The sequence below is a fragment of the Salvelinus namaycush genome, unplaced genomic scaffold (assembly GCF_016432855.1).
Source record: "Salvelinus namaycush isolate Seneca unplaced genomic scaffold, SaNama_1.0 Scaffold99, whole genome shotgun sequence".
Classification (NCBI taxonomy): domain Eukaryota; kingdom Metazoa; phylum Chordata; class Actinopteri; order Salmoniformes; family Salmonidae; genus Salvelinus; species Salvelinus namaycush.
The window spans coordinates 6,045-30,088 of record NW_024061741.1 but is presented as its reverse complement, the minus strand read 5'-3'; the positions used below and the strand labels follow the sequence as shown (position 1 = coordinate 30,088).

General features: G+C 47.4%; 1 protein-coding gene and 1 long non-coding RNA gene across 2 annotated transcripts; both read left to right on the top strand.

Annotated features, from left to right (window-relative positions):
* Window positions 1-4,520: 4,520 nt before the first annotated feature.
* On the top strand, window positions 4,521-20,717 carry LOC120043655 (multivesicular body subunit 12A-like). The gene is made up of 11 exons (XM_038988208.1): window positions 4,521-4,654; window positions 5,206-5,304; window positions 8,681-8,764; window positions 9,222-9,321; window positions 10,365-10,494; window positions 10,744-10,884; window positions 15,873-15,913; window positions 15,957-15,989; window positions 17,968-18,026; window positions 19,014-19,073; window positions 20,063-20,717. Exons 2-11 carry the CDS (start codon window positions 5,206-5,208, stop codon window positions 20,135-20,137), a joined length of 822 nt encoding a protein of 273 aa, XP_038844136.1. The 5' UTR covers window positions 4,521-4,654; the 3' UTR covers window positions 20,138-20,717.
* On the top strand, window positions 14,437-15,454 carry LOC120043661. Its single transcript, XR_005476495.1, has 3 exons — window positions 14,437-15,007; window positions 15,043-15,161; window positions 15,348-15,454. It is a non-coding gene; the product is annotated as an uncharacterized LOC120043661 (long non-coding RNA).
* Window positions 20,718-24,044: the final 3,327 nt, after the last annotated feature.

The window sequence follows — 24,044 nt, the reverse complement described above, 5'->3', positions numbered from 1 at the left end:
TGTGTGTGTGTGTGTGTGTGTGTGTGTGTGTGTGTGTGTGTGTGTGTGTGTGTGTGTGTGTGTGTGTGTGTGTGTGAGTGAGGGAGTGCACTTGTGTGTTTGTGGCTAAATGTCAATGTAAAACATACAATCAATATCATAAGACGTTACATCCATGAGAAGGGATTGGAGGAGCCGTCTATCGTCTGGTCTAGGCTCTGATGATGTCATCAAGGTCCTGTCGTGTCACAACGTCAGGTATCTACAATAGTAAACCCAGTCATACAGACCGGTGTTCAATCACTGGACATCTTGACCTCTGTGTTATAGACAGAATGCAATACGTTCTCTGTCTCCTATCCTACCCACTCACCGCTCTTTCTCTCGCTTTCTCTCTCTCTCCTTTCTCTCCCCTTCTCCCCTTTCTGTTATCTCTCCTCCTTCCTTCTCACCATCACTCCCTCGCCCTTTCTCTCTCACCCTTCCCCCCTTTTCCATTATCCCCCTCTCTTTCTCCTCACCTCCCTCCCCCCTCTCCCCCCTGCGCTGCCTCATTTTCATGTAAATGGAAATTGATCTTTCTTTCGGCGCACTGCCTTGAATGCCCTCCTCTCAATTTCAATTCAATTTAAGGGCTTTATTGGCATGGGAAACATATGTTTACATTGCCAAAGCAAGTGAAATAGATAATATATCAAAGTGAAATAAACAATAAAAAATTAACAGTAAATATTACACTTACAAAAGTTCCAAAACTGCCCATCTCCTCTCTCCCTCTCGCTCTGCCCCACCTCCAAAGACCTCTCACATACCTCTCTCTCTCGCTCTCTCTCTCTCTCTCTCTCTCTCTCTCCTCTCTCTCTCTCTCTCTCGCTCTCTCCTCTCTCTCTCGCTCTCTCGCTCTCTCTCTCTCTCTCTCTCTCTCTGAAAGTATTCAGAACCCTTCCCTTTTTCCACATTTTGTTACGTTACGGCCCTATTCTAGAATGGATTAAATCGTTTTCCCCCCTCATCAATCTACACTCAATACCCCATAATATCAAAACAAAAACTGGTTTTACACATTTTTGCAAATTTATAATATTTTTTGGGGGAAATGTCACATTTACATAAGTATTCAGACCCTTTGCTATGAGACTCGAAATTGAGCTCAGGTACATCCTGTTTCCATTGATCATCCTTGAGATGTTTCTACAACTTGATTGGAGTCCACCTGTGGTAAATTCAATTGATTGGACATGATTTGGAAAGGCACACACCTGTCTATATAAGGTTCCACAGTTGACAGTGCATGTCAGAGCAAAAACCAACCCATGAGGTCGAAGGAATTGTCCGTATAGCTCCGAGACAGGATTGTGTCGAGGCACAGATCTGGGCAACGGTACCAAAACATTTCTGCAGCATTGAAGGTCCCCAAGAGCACAGTGGCCTCCATAATTCTCAAATGGAAGAAGTTTGGAACCACCAAGAGTCCGCCCGGTCAAACTGAGCAATCGGGGGAGAAGGGCCTTGGTCAGGGAGGTGATCAGGAACCCGATGGTCACTCTGACAGAGCTCCGGAGTTCCTCTGTGGGTATTGGAGAACCTTACAGAAGGACAACCATCTCTGCAGCACTCCACCAATCAGGCCTTTATGGTAGAGTGGCCAGACGGAATCCACTCCTCAGTAAAAAGGAACATGACAGGTCGCTTGGAGTTTGTCAAAAGGCACCTAAAGACTCTCAGACCATGAGAAACAAGATTCTCTGGTCTGATGAAACCAAGATTGAACTCTTTGGCCTGAATGTCAAGCGCCACATCTGAAGGAAACCTGCCACCATCCCTATGGTGAAACATGGTGGTGGCAGCATCATGCTGTGGGGATGTTTTTCAGCGGCAGGGAATGGGAGACTAGTCAGGATCGAGGGAAAGATGAAAGGAGAAAGTACAGAGAAATCCTTGATGAAAACCTGCTCCAGAGCACTAAGGACCACAGACTGTGGCGAGGGTTCACCTTCCAACAGGACAACAACCCTAAGCACACAGCCAAGACAACGCAGGAGTGGCTTCGGGACAAGTCTCTGAACGTCCTTGAGTGGCCCAGCCAGAGCCCAGACTTGAACCCGATCGAACATCTCTGGAGAGACCTGAAAATAGCTGTGCAGCAACGCTCCACATCCAACCTGACAGAGCTTGAGAGGATCTGCAGAGAAGAATGTGAGAAACTCCCCAAATACAGGTGTGCCTAGCTTGTAGCGTCATACCCAAGAAGACTCAAGGCTGGAATCGCTGCCAAAGGTGCTTCAACAAAGTACTGAGTATGGGTCTGAATACTTATGTAAATGCGATATGTCAAATTCTAAAAACCTGTTTTTTCTTTGTCATTATGGGGTATTGTGTGTAGATTGATGAGGGGGGAAAAACAATTTAATTAATTTTAGAATAAGGCTGTAACGTAACAAAATGTGGAAATAGCCAAGGGGTCTGAATACTTTCCGAAATGCGCTGTATGCCCCTCTCTCTCTGCATTTGACCGTGTGTGTAACAGTATATATCCGTGTGTGTAACAGTATATATCCGTGTGTGTAACAGTATATATCTGTGTGTGTAACAGTATATATCTGTGTGTGTGACAGTATATATATACAGTATCTGTGTGACAGTATATATATATCTGTATTTGTGTGACAGTATATATATATCTGTGTGTGTAACAGTATATATCTGTGTGTCTGTCTGACAGTATATATATATCTATGTGTGTGACAGTATATATATCTCTGTGTGTGACAGTATATATATATATGTGTGTTTGTGTGACAGTATATATATATCTGTGTGACAGTATATATATCTCTGTGTGACAGTATATATATACAGTATCTGTGTGTGACAGTATATATATACAGTATCTGTGTGACAGTATATATATATCTGTGTGACAGTATATATATCTCTGTGGTTGACAGTATATATATCTGTGTGACAGTATATAAATCTCTGTGTCTGTGTGACAGTATATATCTGTGTGTGTGTCTGACAGTATATATCTGTGTGTCTGTCTGACAGTATATATCTGTGTGTCTGTCTGACATTATATATCTGTGTGTCTGTCTGACAGTATATATCTGTGTGTCTGTCTGACATTATATATCTGTGTGTCTGTCTGACAGTATTTATCTGTGTGTCTGTCTGACAGTATATATCTGTGTGTCTGTCTGACAGTATATATATCTGTGTGTCTGTCTGACATTATATATCTGTGTGTCTGTCTGACAGTATATATCTGTGTGTCTGTCTGACAGTATATATATCTGTGTGTCTGTCTGACATTATATATCTGTGTGTCTGTCTGACAGTATATATCTGTGTGTCTGTCTGACAGTATATATCTGTGTGTCTGTCTGACATTATATATCTGTGTGTCTGTCTGACAGTATATATCTGTGTGTCTGTCTGACAGTATATATCTGTGTGTCTGTCTGACATTATATATCTGTGTGTCTGTCTGACAGTATATATCTGTGTGTCTGTCTGACAGTATATATCTGTGTGTCTGTCTGACATTATATATCTGTGTGTCTGTCTGACAGTATATATCTGTGTGTCTGTCTGACAGTATATATCTGTGTGTCTGTCTGACATTATATATCTGTGTGTCTGTCTGACAGTATATATCTGTGTGTCTGTCTGACAGTATATATCTGTGTGTCTGTCTGACAGTATATATCTGTGTGTCTTTTGTTTGTACTGCCTTACACTCAAAGGTTTCAAAGGAATAGAGACATTTCAAATGTCATTATGAACATAAACATATACTTTATAAACATAAATATGGGTTGTATTTACAAAAGGTGTTTGTTCTTCACTGGTTGCCCTTTTCTTGTGGCAACAGGTCAAAATCCTGATGCTGTGATGTCACACTGTGGTATTTCACCCAGTAGATATGAGAGTTCATCAAAATTGGCTTTGTTTCCAAATTCTTTGTGGGTCTGTGTAATCTGAGGGAAATATGCGTCTCTGATATGCTCATACATTTGACAGGAGGTTAGGAAGTGCAGCTCAGTTTCCACCTCATTTTGTGGGCAGGTGCACATGGCCCATCTTCTCTTGAGAGCCAGGTCTGCCTACGGCGGTCTCTCTCTATAGCAAGGCTATGCTCACTGAGTTTGTACATAGTCAAAAATTTCCTTAATTTTGGGTCAGTCACAGTAGTCAGGTATTCTGCCACTGTTTACTCTCTGTTCAGGGTCAAATAGCATTCCAGTTTGCTGTTTTTTGGTTAATTCTTTCCAATGTGTCAAGTAATTATATAGGTCTAATTATCTTTCCTCCTCTCTCTCCTTCTCCAAACACCAAACATAAATCACACAATTAAATGCCACAGCATTTAGACCCTTTGCATAGATTACAGCAACAAGTAAAGGGAGATAGCAAGGACGCGTTCAACAATATTATTTCAGGACAGTAGCGCCATCTGGCGCTGAGGTGAAAATCAAGCTCATCCTCTTCGGCAGTGCTGGCGTAATCATTTGTCATGTCCCGGTGCTTGATGGGAATAGTAGTCGTAGAATCTCCTGTATTTCCTGGAAAGGAGACGAGGAAAAGTCATAAGAAGTTCTTGCTCGCCTCTAAAAAGTTGTTTACCTGACTTCATCTACATTCTAAAGCGAGAAAGGTGGAAACGAAAAACAGAGTAAGTACCATGTTTTTACGAGGATTTTTGAAAACTGAGTGAAATCTCCGAAACGTGAAGGAAAAAATATGTTTAACTCACCTGTCAAACAAATGTTAGCTAGCTGCAAGCTAGGTTAGCTAACTTGCTAGCTATTTTCCTAACAATGGGCCATTTATAGCTAATGTTAATACCGGGGTTTAGTGATCAAATCACCGTTTTTAGCTAGTTTCAGTTTGCTAGTTTTATTTCTTGACTGGATGTTGGCAGTTACCTGTCAAAACAACCATTCCTTTGTTATGCTAGCAAAGCCAAATATTAATATGGAAATCTGGCAAAGTAATTGTATATTTTCACAGCTATACCATGATAGTTGCTCCACGATGTTCTGTCTGTTAGAGCAGTGGTTGTTGGGAGAAATGGAGAACGTCGCATTGTTGACAATCCTTAAGATAATTTATTCAGGAACAACTGTCATGATAACCTCCTCTGCCCCTTATCTTCTTCCGCTTCTCTCCTCCCCCTTTGTTCTCTTCTCTCCCTTCCTGTCCATCTCCTCTCCTCTTCTCCAGATGTCTCTGATGGAGCACGGTGGTGGCGCCCACAACAGGCCGGTGACGGCAGTGGCCTGGGCCTCCAACAGCAGCATCTGTCCCAAAGACTTCAACATGGTAGGGAGTGAGAGGGAAGAAGGGAGTCAGGGAGGAGGGATACAGGCAGAAGAAGTAGGAAATAGATAGAAATAATTTAAGGTCAGACTACATTAAGGCTTGGCTCATAGAGGAGACATTAAGAGGTCAGATTACATAAAGGCTCAGAGGAGACAGTAAGAGGTCAGATTACATAAAGGCTCAGAGGAGACAGTAAGAGGTCAGACAGCATACAGGCTCATAGAGGAGACAGTAAGAGGTCAGACTACATAAAGGCTCAGAGGAGACAGTAAGAGGTCAGATTACATACAGGCTCAGAGGAGACAGTAAGAGGTCAGACAGCATAAAGGCTCAGAGGAGACAGTAAGAGGTCAGACAGCATACAGGCTCATAGAGGAGACAGTAAGAGGTCAGACTACATAAAGGCTCAGAGGAGACAGTAAGAGGTCAGACAGCATACAGGCTCATAGAGGAGACAGTAAGAGGTCAGACTACATAAAGGCTCAGAGGAGACAGTAAGAGGTCAGACAGCATACAGGCTCATAGAGGAGACAGTAAGAGGTCAGACTACATAAACGCTCAGAGGAGACAGTAAGAGGTCAGATTACATACAGGCTCAGAGGAGACAGTAAGAGGTCAGATTACATACAGGCTCAGAGGAGACAGTAAGAGGTCAGACTACATAAAGGCTCAGAGGAGACAGTAAGAGGTCAGACAGCATAAAGGCTCAGAGGAGACAGTAAGAGGTCAGACAACATAAAGGCTCAGAGGAGACAGTAAGAGGTCAGACTACATAAAGGCTCAGAGGAGACAGTAAGAGGTCAGACTACATAAAGGCTCATCGAGGAGACAGTAAGAGGTCAGACAGCATCAATCAAGTTTATTTTATATAGCCCTTCGTACATCAGCTAATATCTCGAAGTGCTGTACAGACACCCAGCCTAAAACCCCAAACAGCAAGCAATGCAGGTGTAGAAGCACGGTGGCTAGAAAGGCCAAAACCTAGGAAGAAACCTAGAGAGGAACCAGGCTATGAGGGGTGGCCAGTCCTCTTCTGGATGTGCCGGGTGGAGATTATAACAGAACTATGCCAAGATGTTCAAAATGTTCACAAGTGACAAGCATGGTCAAATAATAATCATGAATAATTTTCAGTTGGCTTTTCATAGCCGATCATTAAGAGTTGAAAACAGCAGGTCTGGGACAGGTGGCGGTTCCATAACCGCAGGCAGAACAGTTGAAACTGGAATAGCAGCAAGGCCAGGCGGACTGGGGACAGCAAGGAGTCATCATGCCCGATAGTCCTGACGTATGGTCCTAGGGCTCCGGTCCTCCGAGAGAGAGAAAGAAAGAGAGAAGGAGAGAATTAGAGAGAGCCAAGATTTTCAAAATGTTCATAAATGACAAGCATGGTCAAATAATAATCAGGAATAAAAGTCAGTTGGCTTTTCATAGCCGATCATTAAGAGTTGAAAGCAGCAGGTCTGGGACAGGTAGGGGTTCCATAACCGCAGGCAGAACAGTTGAAACTGGAACAGCAGCAAGGCCAGGTGGACTGGGGACAGCAAGGAGTCATCATGCCCGGTTTGCCGTGACGTATGGTCCTAGGGCTCAGGTTCTCCGAGAGAGAGAAAGAAAGAGAGAACGAGAGAATTAGAGAGAGCATACTTAAATTCACACAGGACACTGGATAAGACAGGAGAAGTACTCCAGGTATAACCAACTGACCCTAGCCCCCCGACACATAAACTACTGCAGCTTAAATACTGGAGGCTGAGACAGGAGGGGTCAGGAGACACTGTGGCCCCATCCGATGATACCCCCGGACAGGGCCAAACAGGAAGGATATAACCCCACCCACTTTGCCAAAGCACAGCCCCCGCACCACTAGAGGGATATCTTCAACCACCAACTTACAATCCTGAGACAAGGTCGAGTATAGCCCACAAAGATCTCCACCACAGCACAAACCAAGGGGGGGCGCCAACCCAGACAGGAAGATCACGTCAGTAACTCAACCCACTCAAGTGACGCACCCCTCCTAGGGACGGCATGAAAGAGCACCAGTAAGCCAGTGACTCAGCCCCTGTAATAGGGTTAGAGGCAGAGAATCCCAGTGGAGAGAGGGGAACCGGCCAGGCAGAGACAGCAAGGGCGGTTCGTTGCTCCAGAGCCTTTCCGTTCACCTTCACACTCCTGGGCCAGACTACACTCAATCATATGACCTACTGAAGAGATAAGTCTTCAGTAAAGACTTAAAGGTTGAGACCGAGTCTGCGTCTCTCACATGGGTAGGCAGACCGTTCCATAAAGATGGAGATCTATAGGAGAAAGCCCTGCCTCCCGCTGTTTGCTGTCTATGAGCATAAAGGCTCATAGACAGTAAGAGGTCAGTAATTCTCAATATTGTGTGTAGTGTCTTACCCTCTGTCTCTCTCTCTCACCCTCTTTCTCTCCCTCTCACCCTCTTTCTCTCCCTCTCACCCTCTGTGTGTCTCTCTCTCTCACCCTCTGTGTCTCTCACCCTCTTTCTCTCCCCTCCTCTCTCTCTCCCTCTCCCCCCTCTCTCTTTCTGTCTCTCTCCCCTCTCTCTGTCTCTCTCCCCTCTCTCTGTCTCTCTCCCCTCTCACTCTTTCTCTGTCTCTTTCTCCCCTCTCTCTGTCTCTCTCTACTGTCTCTGTCTCTGTCTCTCTCCCCTCTCACTCTTTCTCTTTCTCCCCTCTCTCTGTCTCTCTCCCCTCTCTCTGTCTCTCTCCCCTCTCTCTGTCTCTCTCTGTCTCTCCCCTCTCCCTGTCTCTCTCCCCTCTCTCTGCCTCTCTCCCCTCTCTCTGTTTCTCTCCCCTCTATCTGTCTCTCTCCCCTCTCTCTTTCTCCCCTCTCTCTGTCTCTCTCCCCCCTCTCTCTCTCCCCTCTCTCTGTCTCTCTCCCCTCTCTCTTACTCTCTCCCCTCTATCCCCTCTCTCTGTCTCTCTCCCCTCTATCCCCTCTCTCTGTCTCTCTCCTCTCTCTCTCTCCTCTCTCTCTGTCTCTCCCCTCTCTCTCTCTCCCCTCTCTCTCTGTCTCTCTCCCCTCTCTCTCCTCTCTCTGTCTCTCTCCCCTCTCTCTTTCTCCCCTCTCTCTGTCTCTCTCCCCTCTGTCTCACCCCTCTCTCTTTCTCCCCTCTCTCTCCTCTCTCTCTGTCTCTCCCCTCTCTCTTTCTCCCCTCTCTCTGTCTCTCTCCCCTCTCTCTCTCCTCTCTCTCTGTCTCTCCCCTCTCTCTTTCTCCCCTCTCTCTGTCTCTCTCCCCTCTCTCTCTCCCCTCTCTCTCTCTCCCCCCTCTCTCTCTCCCCTCTCTCTCTCCTCTCTCTCTGTCTCTCTCCCCTCTCTCTGTCTCTCTCCCCTCTCTCACTCTTTCTAGATTAGTATAACTGAGGATGGAGTTGCTGCTAACTTCACACGGAGCTTCGCCATGAAGGCTGGCTACTTCCTCTGCTACAGCAAGGTGTGTTATACACACACACACACACACACACACACACACACACACACACACACACACACACACACACACACACACACACACACACACACACACGGAGCTTCGCCATGAAGGCTGGCTACTTCCTCTGCTACAGCAAGGTGTGTTATACACACACACACACACACACACACACACACACACACACACACACACACACACACACACACACACACACGGAGCTTCGCCATGAAGGCTGGCTACTTCCTCTGCTACAGCAAGGTGTGTTATACACACACACACACACACACACACACACACACACACACACACACACACACACACGGAGCTTCGCCATGAAGGCTGGCTACTTCCTCTGCTACAGCAAGGTGTGTTATACACACACACACACACACACACACACGGACTCAGACAGTCACATGCACGCCACATGCCTAAATGACATCTCCCCCCTCTCTAGGACATGTCAGGTGGTATGGTAGTATCAGATGTCCAGGTGATCTCAGACAAGGAGACTGTTCCTCATGGGTACTGTTACATACCTGAACACCTGGAGCCTAGTGAGTACCTGTAGAACCTCAACACCTGTAGAACACATAGACATGTTTTACAGATGCTTATTAAATACCTGAACACCTGGAGGAACACTGCCATGTTTTACAGATGCTTATTAAATACCTGAACACCTGGAGGAACACTGACATGCTTTACAGATGCTTATTACATACCTGAACACCTGGAGGAACACTGAGACATGTTTTACAGATGCTTATTAAATACCTGAACACCTGGAGGAACACTGACATGTTTTACAGATGCTTATTAAATACCTGAACACCTGGAGGAACACTGACATGCTTTACAGATGCTTATTAAATACCTGAACACCTGGAGGAACACTGAGACATGCTTTACAGATGCTTATTAAATACCTGAACACCTGGAGGAACACTGAGACATGCTTTACAGATGCTTATTAAATACCTGAACACCTGGAGGAACACTGACATGTTTTACAGATGCTTATTAAATACCTGAACACCTGGAGGAACACTGAGACATGTTTTACAGATGCTTATTAAATACCTGAACACCTGGAGGAACACTGACATGCCTTACAGATGCTTATTAAATACCTGAACACCTGGAGGAACACTGAGACATGTTTTACAGATGCTTATTAAATACCTGAACACCTGGAGGAACACTGAGACATGTTTTACAGATGCTTATTAAATACCTGAACACCTGGAGGAACACTGAGACATGTTTTACAGATGCTTGGAAAATGTTCATAATTCATTTATTAACAAGCGACTACTGCAAGTTAATAAAAAGTAGTTGTTTAGGTGGTTTTTGTCATGTTTCATACAACGTGATGAATGTGTGATTATGTTCTGGATGGCTAAGACCAGACATCTATAGGAACTTTGATCTATATGCCCTCTGAATCTTCATTTTTAACTGGATTTTTGAAGTATTCAAAAATGTGTGTGTGTGTGTCCGTCCGTGTGTGTGTGTGTCCGTCCGTGTGTGTGTGTGTGTGTCCGTCCGTGTGTGTGTGTGTGTGTGTGTGTCCGTCCGTGTGTGTGTGTGTGTCCAGGGGCCTCTGTGTCTAAGAAGAAGCGTGTGTGTGTCCGCATGGTGCCAGTGGGCGGTGTGGAGACCGCTGTACTGGACATCAAACTGACGGCTAAGACTAGGAGGATGCTGCAGCACTACACCTGTTTAGGGTCAGACACACACACACACACACACACACACACACACACACACACACACACACACACACACACACACACACAGAGAGAGAGAGTGACGCGGAGAGACACACACACAAACATCCCACTAATGTAGCTTGGTCCTGGACAAAAGAACAACATTTCAGTGAAGATCCTCCATAGAGCTACTCTCAGTGTGTGTCTGGGAGACCAGGGGTTGGTGTGTCTGTCCTAACTGTGGTGTTGTCCTGTCTGTCTCAGGGACATGCATGGCTATGTGATGTGGTGTAAGAAGGGGCCCTTCTCCAGCCCTCTACCCCAGGCAAAGCCTCGCAGCCTCAGCCTTGACCTCCGTCAGCTCTCCCTGGACCAGAACCCCCCTCCGCTACCCCTCAGACCCAGGTAACTACCCCCTCAGACCCAGGTAACTACCCCCTCAGACCCCGGTAACTACCCCCTCAGACCCCGGTAACTACCCCCTCTGACCCAGGTAACTACCCCCTCTGACCCAGGTAACTACCCCCTCTGACCCAGGTAACTACCCCCTCAGACCCCGGTAACTACCCCCTCAGACCCCGGTAACTACCCCCTCAGACCCCGGTAACTACCCCCTCAGACCCAGGTAACTACCCCCTCAGACCCCGGTAACTACCCCCTCAGACCCCGGTAACTACCCCCTCTGACCCCGGTAACTACCCCCTCTGACCCCGGTAACTACCCCCTCTGACCCCGGTAACTACCCCCTCTGACCCAGGTAACTACCCCCTCTGACCCAGGTAACTACCCCCTCTGACCCAGGTAACTACCCCCTCTGACCCAGGTAACTACCCCCCCTGACCCCGGTAACTACCCCCTCAGACCCAGGTAACTACCCCCTCAGACCCCGGAAACTACCCCTCAGACCCATGTACAGTACACCTGTTCAGCAAGGTATCTATTCCTGGACCAGACCTCTCCTCCACTGCCCCTCAGACCCAGGTAAGAACATTTACCGTACACCTCCCACCCAGGTGAGACTGTTACCTTACATCTCCCACCCAGGTGAGACTGTTACCGTACACCTCCCACCCAGGTGAGACTGTTACCGTACACCTCCCACCCAGGTGAGACTGTTACCGTACACCTCCCACCCAGGTGAGACTGTTACCGTACACCTCCCACCCAGGTGAGACTGTTACCGTACACCTACCACCCAGGTGAGACTGTTACCGTACACCTCCCACCCAGGTGAGACTGTTACCTTAGACCTCCCACCCAGGTGAGACTGTTACCGTACACCTCCCACCCAGGTGAGACTGTTACCTTAGACCTCCCACCCAGGTGAGACTGTTACCGTACACCTCCCACCCAGGTGAGACTGTTACCGTACACCTCCCACCCAGGTGAGACTGTTACCTTAGACCTCCCACCCAGGTGAGACTGTTACCGTACACCTCCCACCCAGGTGAGACTGTTACCGTACACCTACCACCCAGGTGAGACTGTTACCGTACACCTCCCACCCAGGTGAGACTGTTACCGTACACCTCCCACCCAGGTGAGACTGTTACCTTAGACCTCCCACCCAGGTGAGACTGTTACCTTAGACCTTCCACCCAGGTGAGACTGTTACCCTTAGACCTCCCACCCAGGTGAGACTGTTACCTTAGACCTCCCACCCAGGTGAGACTGTTACCTTAGACCTCCCACCCAGGTGAGACTGTTACCTTACACCTCCCACCCAGGTGAGACTGTTACCTTAGACCTTCCACCCAGGTGAGATTGTTACCTTAGACCTTCCACCCAGGTGAGATTGTTACCTTAGACCTTTCACCCAGGTGAGACTGTTACCTTAGACCTCCCACCCAGGTGAGACTGTTACCTTAGACCTCCCACCCAGGTGAGACTAGGTTAGGTGAGGCTGTTACCTTAGACCTCCCACCCAGGTGAGACTAGGTTAGTTGAGACTGTTACCTTAGACCTCCCACCCAGGTGAGACTAGGTTAGGTGAGGCTGTTACCTTAGACCTCCCACCCAGGTGAGACTGTTACCTTAGACCTCCCACCCAGGTGAGACTAGGTTAGGTGAGGCTGTTACCTTAGACCTCCCACCCAGGTGAGACTGTTACCTTAGACCTCCCTCCCAGGTGATACTGTTACCTTAGACCTCCCACCCAGGTGAGACTGTTACCTTACACCTCCCACCCAGGTGAGACTGTTACCTTAGACCTTCCACCCAGGTGAGACTGTTACCTTAGACCTTCCACCCAGGTGAGACTGTTACCTTAGACCTCCCACCCAGGTGAGACTGTTACCTTAGACCTCCCACCCAGGTGAGACTGTTACCTTACACCTCCCACCCAGGTGAGACTGTTACCTTAGACCTTCCACCCAGGTGAGATTGTTACCTTAGACCTTCCACCCAGGTGAGATTGTTACCTTAGACCTTCCACCCAGGTGAGACTGTTACCTTAGACCTCCCACCCAGGTGAGACTGTTACCTTAGACCTCCCACCCAGGTGAGACTAGGTTAGGTGAGGCTGTTACCTTAGACCTCCCACCCAGGTGAGACTAGGTTAGTTGAGACTGTTACCTTAGACCTCCCACCCAGGTGAGACTAGGTTAGGTGAGGCTGTTACCTTAGACCTCCCACCCAGGTGAGACTGTTACCTTAGACCTCCCACTCAGGTGAGACTGTTACCTTAGACCTCCCACCCAGGTGAGGCTGTTACCTTAGACCTCCCACCCAGGTGAGACTAGGTTAGTTGAGACTGTTACCTTAGACCTTCCACCCAGGTGAGACTGTTACCTTAGACCTCCCACCCAGGTGAGGCTGTTACCTTAGACCTCCCACCCAGGTGAGACTGTTACCTTAGACCTCCCACCCAGGTGAGACTGTTACCTTAGACCTCCCACCCAGGTGAGACTAGGTTAGGTGAGGCTGTTACCTTAGACCTCCCACCCAGATGAGACTGTTACCTTAGACCTCCCACCCAGGTGAGACTAGGTTAGGTGAGGCTGTTACCTTAGACCTCCCACCCAGGTGAGACTGTTACCGTACACCTCCCACCCAGGTGAGACTGTTACCGTACACCTCCCACCCAGGTGAGACTGTTACCTTACACCTCCCACCCAGGTGAGACTGTTACCGTACACCTCCCACCCAGGTGAGACTGTTACCTTACACCTCCCACCCAGGTGAGACTGTTACCTTACACCTCCCACCCAGGTGAGACTGTTACCTTACACCTCCCACCCAGGTGAGACTGTTACCTTAGACCTTCCACCCAGGTGAGATTGTTACCTTAGACCTCCCACCCAGGTGAGATTGTTACCTTAGACCTTCCACCCAGCTGAGACTTGGTTAGGTGAGGCTGTTACCTTAGACCTCCCACCCAGGTGAGACTAGGTTAGGTGAGGCTGTTACCTTAGACCTCCCACCCAGGTGAGACTAGGTTAGTTGAGGACTGTTTACCTTAGACCTCCCACCCAGGTGAGACTAGGTTAGGTGAGGCTGTTACCTTAGACCTCCCACCCAGATGAGACTGTTACCTTAGTCCTCCCACCCAGGTGAGACTAGGTTAGGTGAGGCTGTTACCTTAGACCTCCCACCCAGGTGAGACTGTTACCTTAGACCTCCCACCCAGGTGAGACTAGGTTAGGTGAGACTGTTACCTTAGACCTCCCACCCAGGTGAGGCTGTTACCTTAGACCTCCCACCCAAGTGAGACTGTTACCTTAGACCTCCCACCCAGGTGAGACTGTTACCTTAGACCTCCCACCCAGGTGAGACTGTTACCTTAGACCTCCCACCCAGGTGAGACTGTTACCTTAGACCTCCCACCCAGGTGAGACTGTTACCTTAGACCTCCCACCCAGGTGAGACTGTTACCTTAGACCTCCCACCCAGGTGAGACTGTTACCTTAGACCTCCCACCCAGGTGAGACTAGGTTAGGTGAGGCTGTTTACCTTAGACCTTCCACCCAGGTGAGACTAGGTTAGGTGAGGCTGCTACCTCTCAGACCCAGGTACTGTACACCTGCTGTCCAGGTAGCTCTCAGGTGAGAGACTCAGATCTGGGTGTATGGCTACTGGCCTGGTTAACTTATATTAACCAGATAGGACCTACACAGGACATCTCTCTAACTATAACCCCTGATGGTAACCCTCTCTCTCTGTGGCCAGGTGGATCTCAGAGCCAGGTGAGAGTGATGGTAACCCTCTCTCTCTGTGGCCAGGTGAATCTCAGAGCCAGGTGAGAGTGATGGTAACCCTCTCTCTCTGTGGCCAGGTGAATCTCAGCGCCAGGTGAGAGTGTTGGGAACCCTCTCTCTGTGGCCAGGTGGATCTCAGAGCCAGGTGAGAGTGATGGTAACCCTCTCTCTGTGGCCAGGTGAATCTCAGAGCCAGGTGAGAGTGTTGGTAACCCTCTCTCTGTGGCCAGGTAAATCTCAGAACCAGGTGAGAGTGATGGTAACCCTGTCTCTGTGGCCAGGTGGATCTCAGAGCCAGGTGAGAGTGATGGTAACCCTCTCTCTGTGGCCAGGTGGAGAGTGTTGGTAACCCTCTCTCTGTGGCCAGGTAAATCTCAGAACCAGGTGAGAGTGATGGTAACCCTGTCTCTGTGGCCAGGTGAATCTCAGAGCCAGGTGAGAGTGATGGTAACCCTCTCTCTGTGGCCAAGTGAATCTCAGAGCCAGGTGAGAGTGATGGTAACCCTCTCTCTGTGGCCAGGTGAATCTCAGAGCCAGGTGAGAGTGTTGGGAACCTCTCTCTGTGGCCAGGTTAATCTCAGAGCCAGGTGAGAGTGATGGTAACCCTCTCTCTGTGGCCAGGTAAATCTCAGAGCCAGGTGAGAGTGATGGTAAAACCTCTCTCTGTGCCAGGTGAGAGTGATGGTAACCCTCTCTCTGTGGCCAGGTGAATCTCAGAGCCAGGTGAGAGTGATGGTAACCCTCTCTCTGTGGCCAAATGAATCTCAGAGCCAGGTGAGAGTGATGGAACCCTCTCTCTGTGGCACAGGTGAATCTCAGAGCCAGGTGAGAGTGTTGGGAACCCTCTCTCTGTGGCCAGGTGGATCTCAGAGCCAGGTGAGAGTGTTGGGAACCCTCTCTCTGTGGCCAGGTGGATCTCAGAAGCCAGGTGAGAGTGTTGGTAAAACCTCTCTCTGTGGCAGGTGGATCTCAGAGCCAGGTGAGAGTGATGGTAACCCTCTCTCTGTGGCCAGGTGAATCTCAGAGCCAGGTGAGAGTGATGGTAAACCTCTCTCTGTGGCCAGGTGAATCTCAGAGCCAGGTGAGAGTGATGGTAACCCTCTCTCTGTGCCAGGTGAATCTCAGAGCCAGGTGAGAGTGATGGTAAACTTCAACTCAGAATTCCACAGACTGACTTAGGTCTCCCTGTGTCCATAGCAACGCTCCACCCATGCCCCCTGGCAGCGGAAGCTCAGCTCGTCCCATCAGCAACCTCCAATTGAACGACATCCCTGGCCAAAGTGGTTGACAGCAGCAACATCTACGGCATCTCAGGTTGACCAAAATTCAGAAAACACTTCTAGAAAAGAGACAGATACTGTACATGTTATAAAGACTGATGTACTGACTCTCTACTACCTCCTACACTCCCTCTCTCTACCTATCCTCCCTCTCTCTACCTATTCCTCCCTCTCTCTACCTACCTTCTTCTCCCTACCTATCCTCCCTCTCTCTACCTATCCTCCCTCTCTCTACCTACCTTCCTCTCTCTACCTACCTTCCTCTCTCTACCTACCTCCCTCTCTCTACCTATCCTCCCTCTCTACCTACCTTCCTCTCTCTACCTATCCTTCCTCTCTCTACCTATCCTCCCTCTCTACCTACCTTCCTCTCTCTACCTATCCTTCCTCTCTCTACCTATCCTTCCTCTCTCTACCTATCCTTCCTCTGTCTACCTATCCTCCCTCTCTACCTACCTCCCTCTCTCTACCTATCCTCCCTCTCTCTACCTATCTCCCCTAACTCTACCTATCCTTCCTCGCTCTACCTACCTTTCGCTCTCTACCTATCCTCCCTCTCTCTACCCACCTTCCCCTCTCTACCTACCTTCCTCTCTCTACCTATCCTCCCTCTCTCTACCTACCTTCCTCTCTCTACCTACCTTCCTTCCTCTCTCTATCCTATCCTTCCTCTCTCTACCTACCTTCCCCTCTCTACCTACCTTCCTCTCTCTACCTATCCTCTCTCTACTACCTTCCTTCCTCTCTCTACCTATCCTTCCTCTCTCTACCTACCTTCCCCCTCTACCTACCTTCCTCTCTCTACCTATCACTTCCTCTCTCTACCTACCTTCCTCTCTCTACCTACCTCCTCTCTACCTACCTCCCTCTCTCTACCTACCTTCCTCTCTCTACCTACCTACCTTCCTCTCTCTACCTACCTTCCCCTCTCTACCTACCTTCCTCTCTCTACCTATCCTTCCTCTCTCTACCTATCCTTCCTCTCTCTACCTATCCTTCCTCTCTCTACCTACCTTCCCTCTCTCTACCTATCCTTCCTCCTCTCTACCTATCCTCCCTCTCTCTACCTACCTTCCTCTCTCTACCTATCCTCCCTCTCTCTACCTACCTCCCTCTCTCTACCTACCTTCCTCTCTCTACCTATCCTCCCTCTCTCTACCTATCCTCCCTCTCTCTACCTACCTCCCTCTCTACCTATCCTCCCTCTCTCTACCTATCCTCCCTCTCTCTACCTACCTTCCTCTCTACCTACCTTCCTCTCTCTACCTATCCTTCCTCTCTCTACCTACCTTCCTCTCTCTACCTATCCTTCCTCTCTCTTACCTATCCTTCCTCTCTCTACCTACCTTCCTCTCTCTACCTCTACTCTCTATCCTATCTTTCCTCTCTCTACCTACCCACTCTCTACCTATCCTTCCTTCCTCTCTCTACCTACCTTCCCCTCTCTACCTACCTTCCTCTCTCTACCTATCATCTCTCACACACACACACACACACTCCTCCCTGGTCCATTGTAGTGTATTGATCATGTATGTAGTTCTCTCCTTGAGCTGTTCCTGTCTATTAATGTTCTGTATTATGTCATGTTTCATGTTGTGTGGACCCCAGGAAGTGTATTATGTCATGTTCATGTTGTGTGGACCCCCAGGAAGTGTATTATGTCATGTTTCATGTTGTGTGGACCCCAGGAAGTGTATTATGTCATGTTTCATGTTGTGTGGACCCCAGGAAGTGTATTATGTCATGTTTCATGTGTTGTGTGGACCCCAGGAAGTGTATTATGTCATGTTTCATGTGTTGTGTGGACCCCAGGAAGTGTATTATGTCATGTTTCATGTGTTGTGGACCCCAGGAAGTGTAGCTGCTGCTTTTACAACAGCTAATGGGATCCTACCAAAATACCAAATACCTCTCTCCACCCTCCCTCTCCTCCTACCATCCCTCTCTCTCACTCTTTCTACCCTCCATCTCTTTCCCCTCCACCTGTCTTCTCTCCCTCCCTCCCTCTCCAGCCATAGATGGTGTTCCCTTCACTCTGCACCCCAAGTTCAAGACCCAAACCAACGGCACGGTAAGTTGAAATACCAACCACCATCGTTTTACTGTAAGTGACATGGACTACTTTTACTTCCAGTGGTGAAATACCATGAGTCTAAACTGTCTCTCTCTCCTCCCTCGCTTTCCTCCTCAGACCCCAACAAACACTCTAACATTACCATGAGTCTAAACTGTCTCTCTCTCCTCCCTCTCTTTCCCCCTAGACCCCAACAAACACTCTAAATACCATGAGTCTAAACCGTCTCTCTCTCCTCCCTCTCTTTCCTCCTCGACCCCAACAAACACTCTAAAAATAGCATGAGTCTAAAACCATGTCTCCTCCCCCCTCTTTCCTCCCCCTAGACCCCAACAAACACTCTAAACTACCACCAATCTAAACTCTCTCTCCTCCGTCTTTCCTCCTAGACCCCAACAAAACACTCTAAAATACCACCAATCTAAACTCTCTCTCCTCGTCTTTCACCCCTAGACCCCAACAAACACTCTAAAATACCATGAGTCTAAAACATGTCTCCTCCCCCTCTTTCTCCTCGACCCCAACAAACACTCTGAAATACCATGAGTCTAAACCGTCTCTCTCTCCTCCCTCTCTTTCCTCCTAGACCCCAACAAACACTCTAAAATACCATGAGTCTAAAACCGCTCTCTCTCTCCTCCCTCTTTCTCCTAGACCCAACAAACACTCTGAAATACCATGAGTCTAAACCATCTCTCCTCCCCCTCTTTCCTCCTAGATCCCAACAAACACTCTAAAATACATGAGTCTAAACCGTCTCTCTCTCCTCCTCTCTTCCTCTCGACCCCAACAAACACTCCTAAAATACCATGAGTCTAAACTGTCTCTCTCTCCTCCCTCTCTTTCCTCCTAGACCCCAACAACACTCTAAAATACCATGAGTCTAAACTCTCTCTCCTCCCTCTTTCCTCCTAGACCCCAACAAACACTCTAAAATACCATGAGTCTAAACTGTCTCTCTCTCCTCCCCCTCTTTCCTCCTAGACCCCAACAAACACTCTGAACAACATTCGCATCAAGTCTGTCCAGGACATTGAAAATGAGGTAGGTGTGTGTGTGTGCGCACGGTATTTTTGTATTGATTGTGTTACTGTGGGGTCCGTCGTAGTGTCGACCATGTTGTGTTACTGTGGGGTCCGTCGTAGTGTCGACCATGTTGTGTTACTGTGGGGTCCGTCGTAGTGTCGACCATGTTGTGTTACTGTGGGGTCCGTCGTAGTGTCGACCATGTTGTGTTACTGTGGGGTCCGTCGTAGTGTGTCGACCATGTTGTGGTATTGATTGTGTTACTGTGGGGTCCGTCGTAGTGTGTCGACCATGTTGTGGTATTGATTGTGTTACTGTGGGGTCCGTCGTAGTGTCGACCATGTTGTGGTATTGATTGTGTTACTGTGGGGTCCGTTGTAGTGTGTCGACCATGTTGTGGTATTGATTGTGTTACTGTGGGGTCCGTCGTAGTGTGTCGACCATGTTGTGTTATTGATTGTGTTACTGTGGGGGTCCGTTGTAGTGTATTTTCCATGTTGTGTTATTGATTGTGTTACTGTGGGGTCCGTCGTAGTGTGTCGACCATGTTGTGTTATTGTTTTGTGTTACTGTGGGGTCCGTCGTAGTGTGTTGACCATGTTGTGGTATTGATTGTGTTACTGTGGGGTCCGTCGTAGTGTGTCGGCCATGTTGTGTTACTGTGGGGTCCGTCGTAGTGTGTCGACCATGTTGTGGTATTGATTGTGTTACTGGGGGGTCGTTGTAGTGTGTCGACCATGTTGTGGTATTGATTGTGGTACTGTGGGGTCCGTCGTAGTGTGTCGACCATGTTGTAGTAATGATTGTGTTACGTGTGGGTCCGTCGTAGTGTGTCGACCATGTTGTGGTATTGATTGTGTTACTGTGGGTCCGTCGTAGTGTGTCGACCATGTTGGGTATTGATTGTGTACTGTGGGGTCCGTCTGTAGTGTGTCGACCATGTTGTGGTATTGATTGTGTTACTGTGGGGTCCGTTGTAGTGTATTTTCCATGTTGTGTGTTTACAGTACAACTACACTTTCACCGTGGAGGAAAACGCAGCCAAGAGAACCAGACCTCTCACCCCAGGAAGCACCTCTTAAGCTCAATGACCTTTCAACTCCGACCTCAACAACGGCGGCCTGCTCGACCCACAACACTACGGGGTTCAATGTGATATGTCGGGGTCATGAAATGATAATCAATGTCCAAGTGCCTAGAAGATGACTGACTAGAACAGAAGTGTCATTCTGCATTCCAGAGTTCCTTCACAACTCCATTGTACCGACATTCTTATTCCGTGTTCTAAACTCTCACACATGTCATTCTCACGCCCCGTATATGGGACCAGTTATATATGTTAGAGATGACTCTTTGAGGGAGAAGAGAACGTTGTCTGGCAGGGTATGCTTGTTTCTCTTGTTAGAATAATGGAAGGAACCTGTTGTGGTGGACCTGTTAACGTCAGGCTATGGATCTTCTTCTTTATTGGGATGTTTAGGGACCAAACTAAATGTTGTTACACTTTCAATGTAAATAATGTTACTGGTATGTCTCTGTGGTGAAACATGGGTCATTTCATGGTTTAAAAAGAATAAGGAAGTATGGTTACCTGTAACTGGTCGTATCTGTATATTGTGCCTCGCATGCAAGTATAAACAAATAAAATACCAAATCATTTGACGTGTGTACCGTTCTCAAATGGTTTGCTATTAAGGAACGTGTGATATCTGTCACAGGGAGATTAAACATGTAAACACAGCGACTGCTGACACTTACGCTCGGACTGATAGACACACCCACTTTTCTGCACGTTCAAACAGGTGATAGGAGATTTGTTTCCGTGTATAACCCATAACACAATCTGAACCTCAGAGTCTGTAGCTTTCACCTGTATCCACACTAGGTGCACCAGTCGACGGAAAATTCAGGTTTTGGGGATTCAACTCGATCCGGAGTCAGGTGGATAGAAGATCCTGCAACCACTTTGTCAATTTAAATGCAAAACAAAGGTAACGTTTAAATTTGCCATCTGCTTCCGCGGTAATCCTAGGCTACTCCAGCGTTCCATAAAAAGATGAAATAATGTGCAGATGTTTAACTTCTAATAAAACTTTGTAATAATATTTTGTAATCCAGAATCATTCAATTTTGACAGTTTCTTATCTTGTGTTCATGCTGTACTGCAGAAGACACAATCAAAAAATACAAAATCTGGGATGTCACTGCCATAGAATGATGAATTAGAACTACTGGTCACTACTTTTTATTGCCATGTAGTGGGCAGGTTGTGTTACTACATTGGATTCCCCTCTGAACTGTCATTCAGTGTGTAAACTACTGTATAGTTCAAATCAAATGTTAATGGTCACATACACATGGTTAGTAGATGTTAATGCGAGTGTAGCGAAATGCTTGTGCTTCTAGTTCCGACAATGCAGTAATATCTAACAAGTAATCTAACAAATTCACAACAACTACCTTATACACACAAATGTAAAGGGATGAATAAGAATATGTACATATAAATATATGGATGAGAGATGGCCGTGCGGCATAGGCAAGATGGAGTAGATGGTATAGAATACAGTATATTCATATGAGATGAGTAATGTAGGATATGTAAACATTATTAAAGTGGCGTTATTTAAAGTGACTAGTGATACATTTATTAAGTCCGTTTATTAAAGTGGCCAGAGATTTGAGTCTGTATGTTGGCAGCAGCCTCTCTCTATTAGTGACGGTTGTTTAACAGTCTGATGGCCTTGAGATGGAAGCTGTTTTTCAGTCTCTCGGTCCCAGCCTTGATGCACCTGTACTGACCTCGTCTTCTGGATGATAGCGGGGTGAACAGGCAGTGGCTCGGATGGTTGTTGTCCTTGATGATCTTTTGGCTTCCTGTGACATCGGGTGTTGTAGGTTCACACCCATCTGAACAACACGCGTGGATCCAGCTGCAGACCCACAGCAGATTGTCGATCACTAACACCAATACTACTGGCTGTGGAGAATCCTGACCACACGCACGTCAACTCTTTGCATAATCCTGGCTCTCTTTCTTCCTTTCATAGATCCTTTTCCTAATTATTTTACCACCTCTATAAACTTGATAACGGAAGACCTATTTTTAAACCGTGGTACTAAGCGTGCCAGTGTTACCAGTGTCTTACTGTGGGCCAGTTTCCTGAACCCAGAACACATCTTCTCAGGACTGAAAGACATTGTCTATAGATAATCCCAGTGGTATTCCCCAGTCAGTAAGACCTAGTAGCAGAAGCTGTATTAGTGGAGTAGTGGTTGTAATGCATTAGATGAAGCATAATTATAATATTACAGGTACGGCTCACTGCCAAGGTGATGTCATTTCAGATTCGCCACCAGGAGAAAGATATCAAATCAAAATCAAATTTATTTGTCACATACACATGGTTAGCAGATGTTAATGCGAGTGTAGCGAAATGCTTGTGCTTCTAGTTCCGACAATGCTAAATGATATGGCATCTTGTAGAGGTCAGCATGTGTCCGTGTTGTAGTGATGTTCGAGCAGAGCTTGTTCTGATATGGCATCTTGTAGAGGTCAGCATGTGTCCGTGTTGTAGTGATGTTCGAGCAGAGCTTGTTCTGATATGGCATCTTGTAGAGGTCAGCATGTGTCCGTGTTGTAGTGATGTTCGAGCAGAGCTTGTTCTGGTATGGCATCTTGTAGAGGTCAGCATGTGTCCGTGTTGTAGTGATGTTCCAGCAGAGCTTGTTCTGGTACAATAATAACAACAATGTCCTCTTTTTATATCTCAACAGATTTGGGGGAGAGAGATACGATGACCCATTCCCCTGGCTGTAAGTATTGATCGGTCCCGTTAACAGTAAGTATTGATTGGTTCCCTCTACATATATTTAGTGGTGCCCTCTCCACTTGACATCCATGTCACCAGTCAGATCTGAACCCTCCCGCATAGAAAACCAACACCTTAACCATTAGGCCAAGAGGACATTCTGTCTCAAGCTGAGGGTGACACGTATTTTATACCTCAGGTAGTACCTCATCAGAAGAGCTTGAGTCTGACTCACCTCCATTACATACAGGGAGGATAACCAAGGAAAAGACATGTCTTTTAAAGCTTGTTGTCTGTAACGGTCTTTTTCAGTATCTGGTCTGGGGATCATTCAGCTGGGGAAGACTGGAGCAGGGATGAGTGCAACAGGAAACACCAAAGAGGTGTTTATAGAAGAGTTCTCTTCTGAGTCTGTGACCACACAATGTGAGGATGTCCAGAGGATGAAGAGTACAGCTTCAGACACTACTGAAACAGCAGGAGGAGGAGTAGTAACAGGAGGAGGTGGAGTAGGAGGAGGAGGAGGTGCAGGAGGAGGAGCAGCAGGAGGTGCAGCAGAAGGAGCAGCAGGAGGAGGAGGTGCAGCAGCAGAAGGAGGTGCAGTAGCAGGAGTAGCAGCAGAAGGAGGAGCAGCAGGAGGAGGAGGTGCAGCAGCAGAAGGAGCAGGAGAAGTAGCAGCAGGAGAAGGAGCAGCAATCGGAGCAGGAGTAACAGAAGGTGTACTAGCAGCAGTACTAGGAGGAGTAGCAGGAGGAGCAGCAGCAGGAGTATCGGTACTAGCTTTGGGAATACCAGCAGGAGTAGCAGGAGCAGGAGTAGCAGCAGTTGCAGGAGTAGCATTTGCAGAGATTTTTCAAAAACTTACACCGAAATCGACAAAAGGCGGGTGGGAAAGAGAAAGCCTCGAAAAAGGTACAGATCTGGTTAACAACAACAACTAAACTACATGAGAGTTTATCGTTTTCAGAATTGCATGTTTGTTTCTCTAGTTAAGACTAATGTAAAATGTATGTGTTCAAATTATAAAACAAACTTACATCAATATACCTTTATGGAAGGAACTTGTGTACTTTTAAAAATCACTCTCTCTCTCTTATTTATCGTAATTTTTTAAATGGAACGTTTAGGGACACCAAAAAAACATTCTTAAAGTTGCAATGTGAAAATGTTACTATCA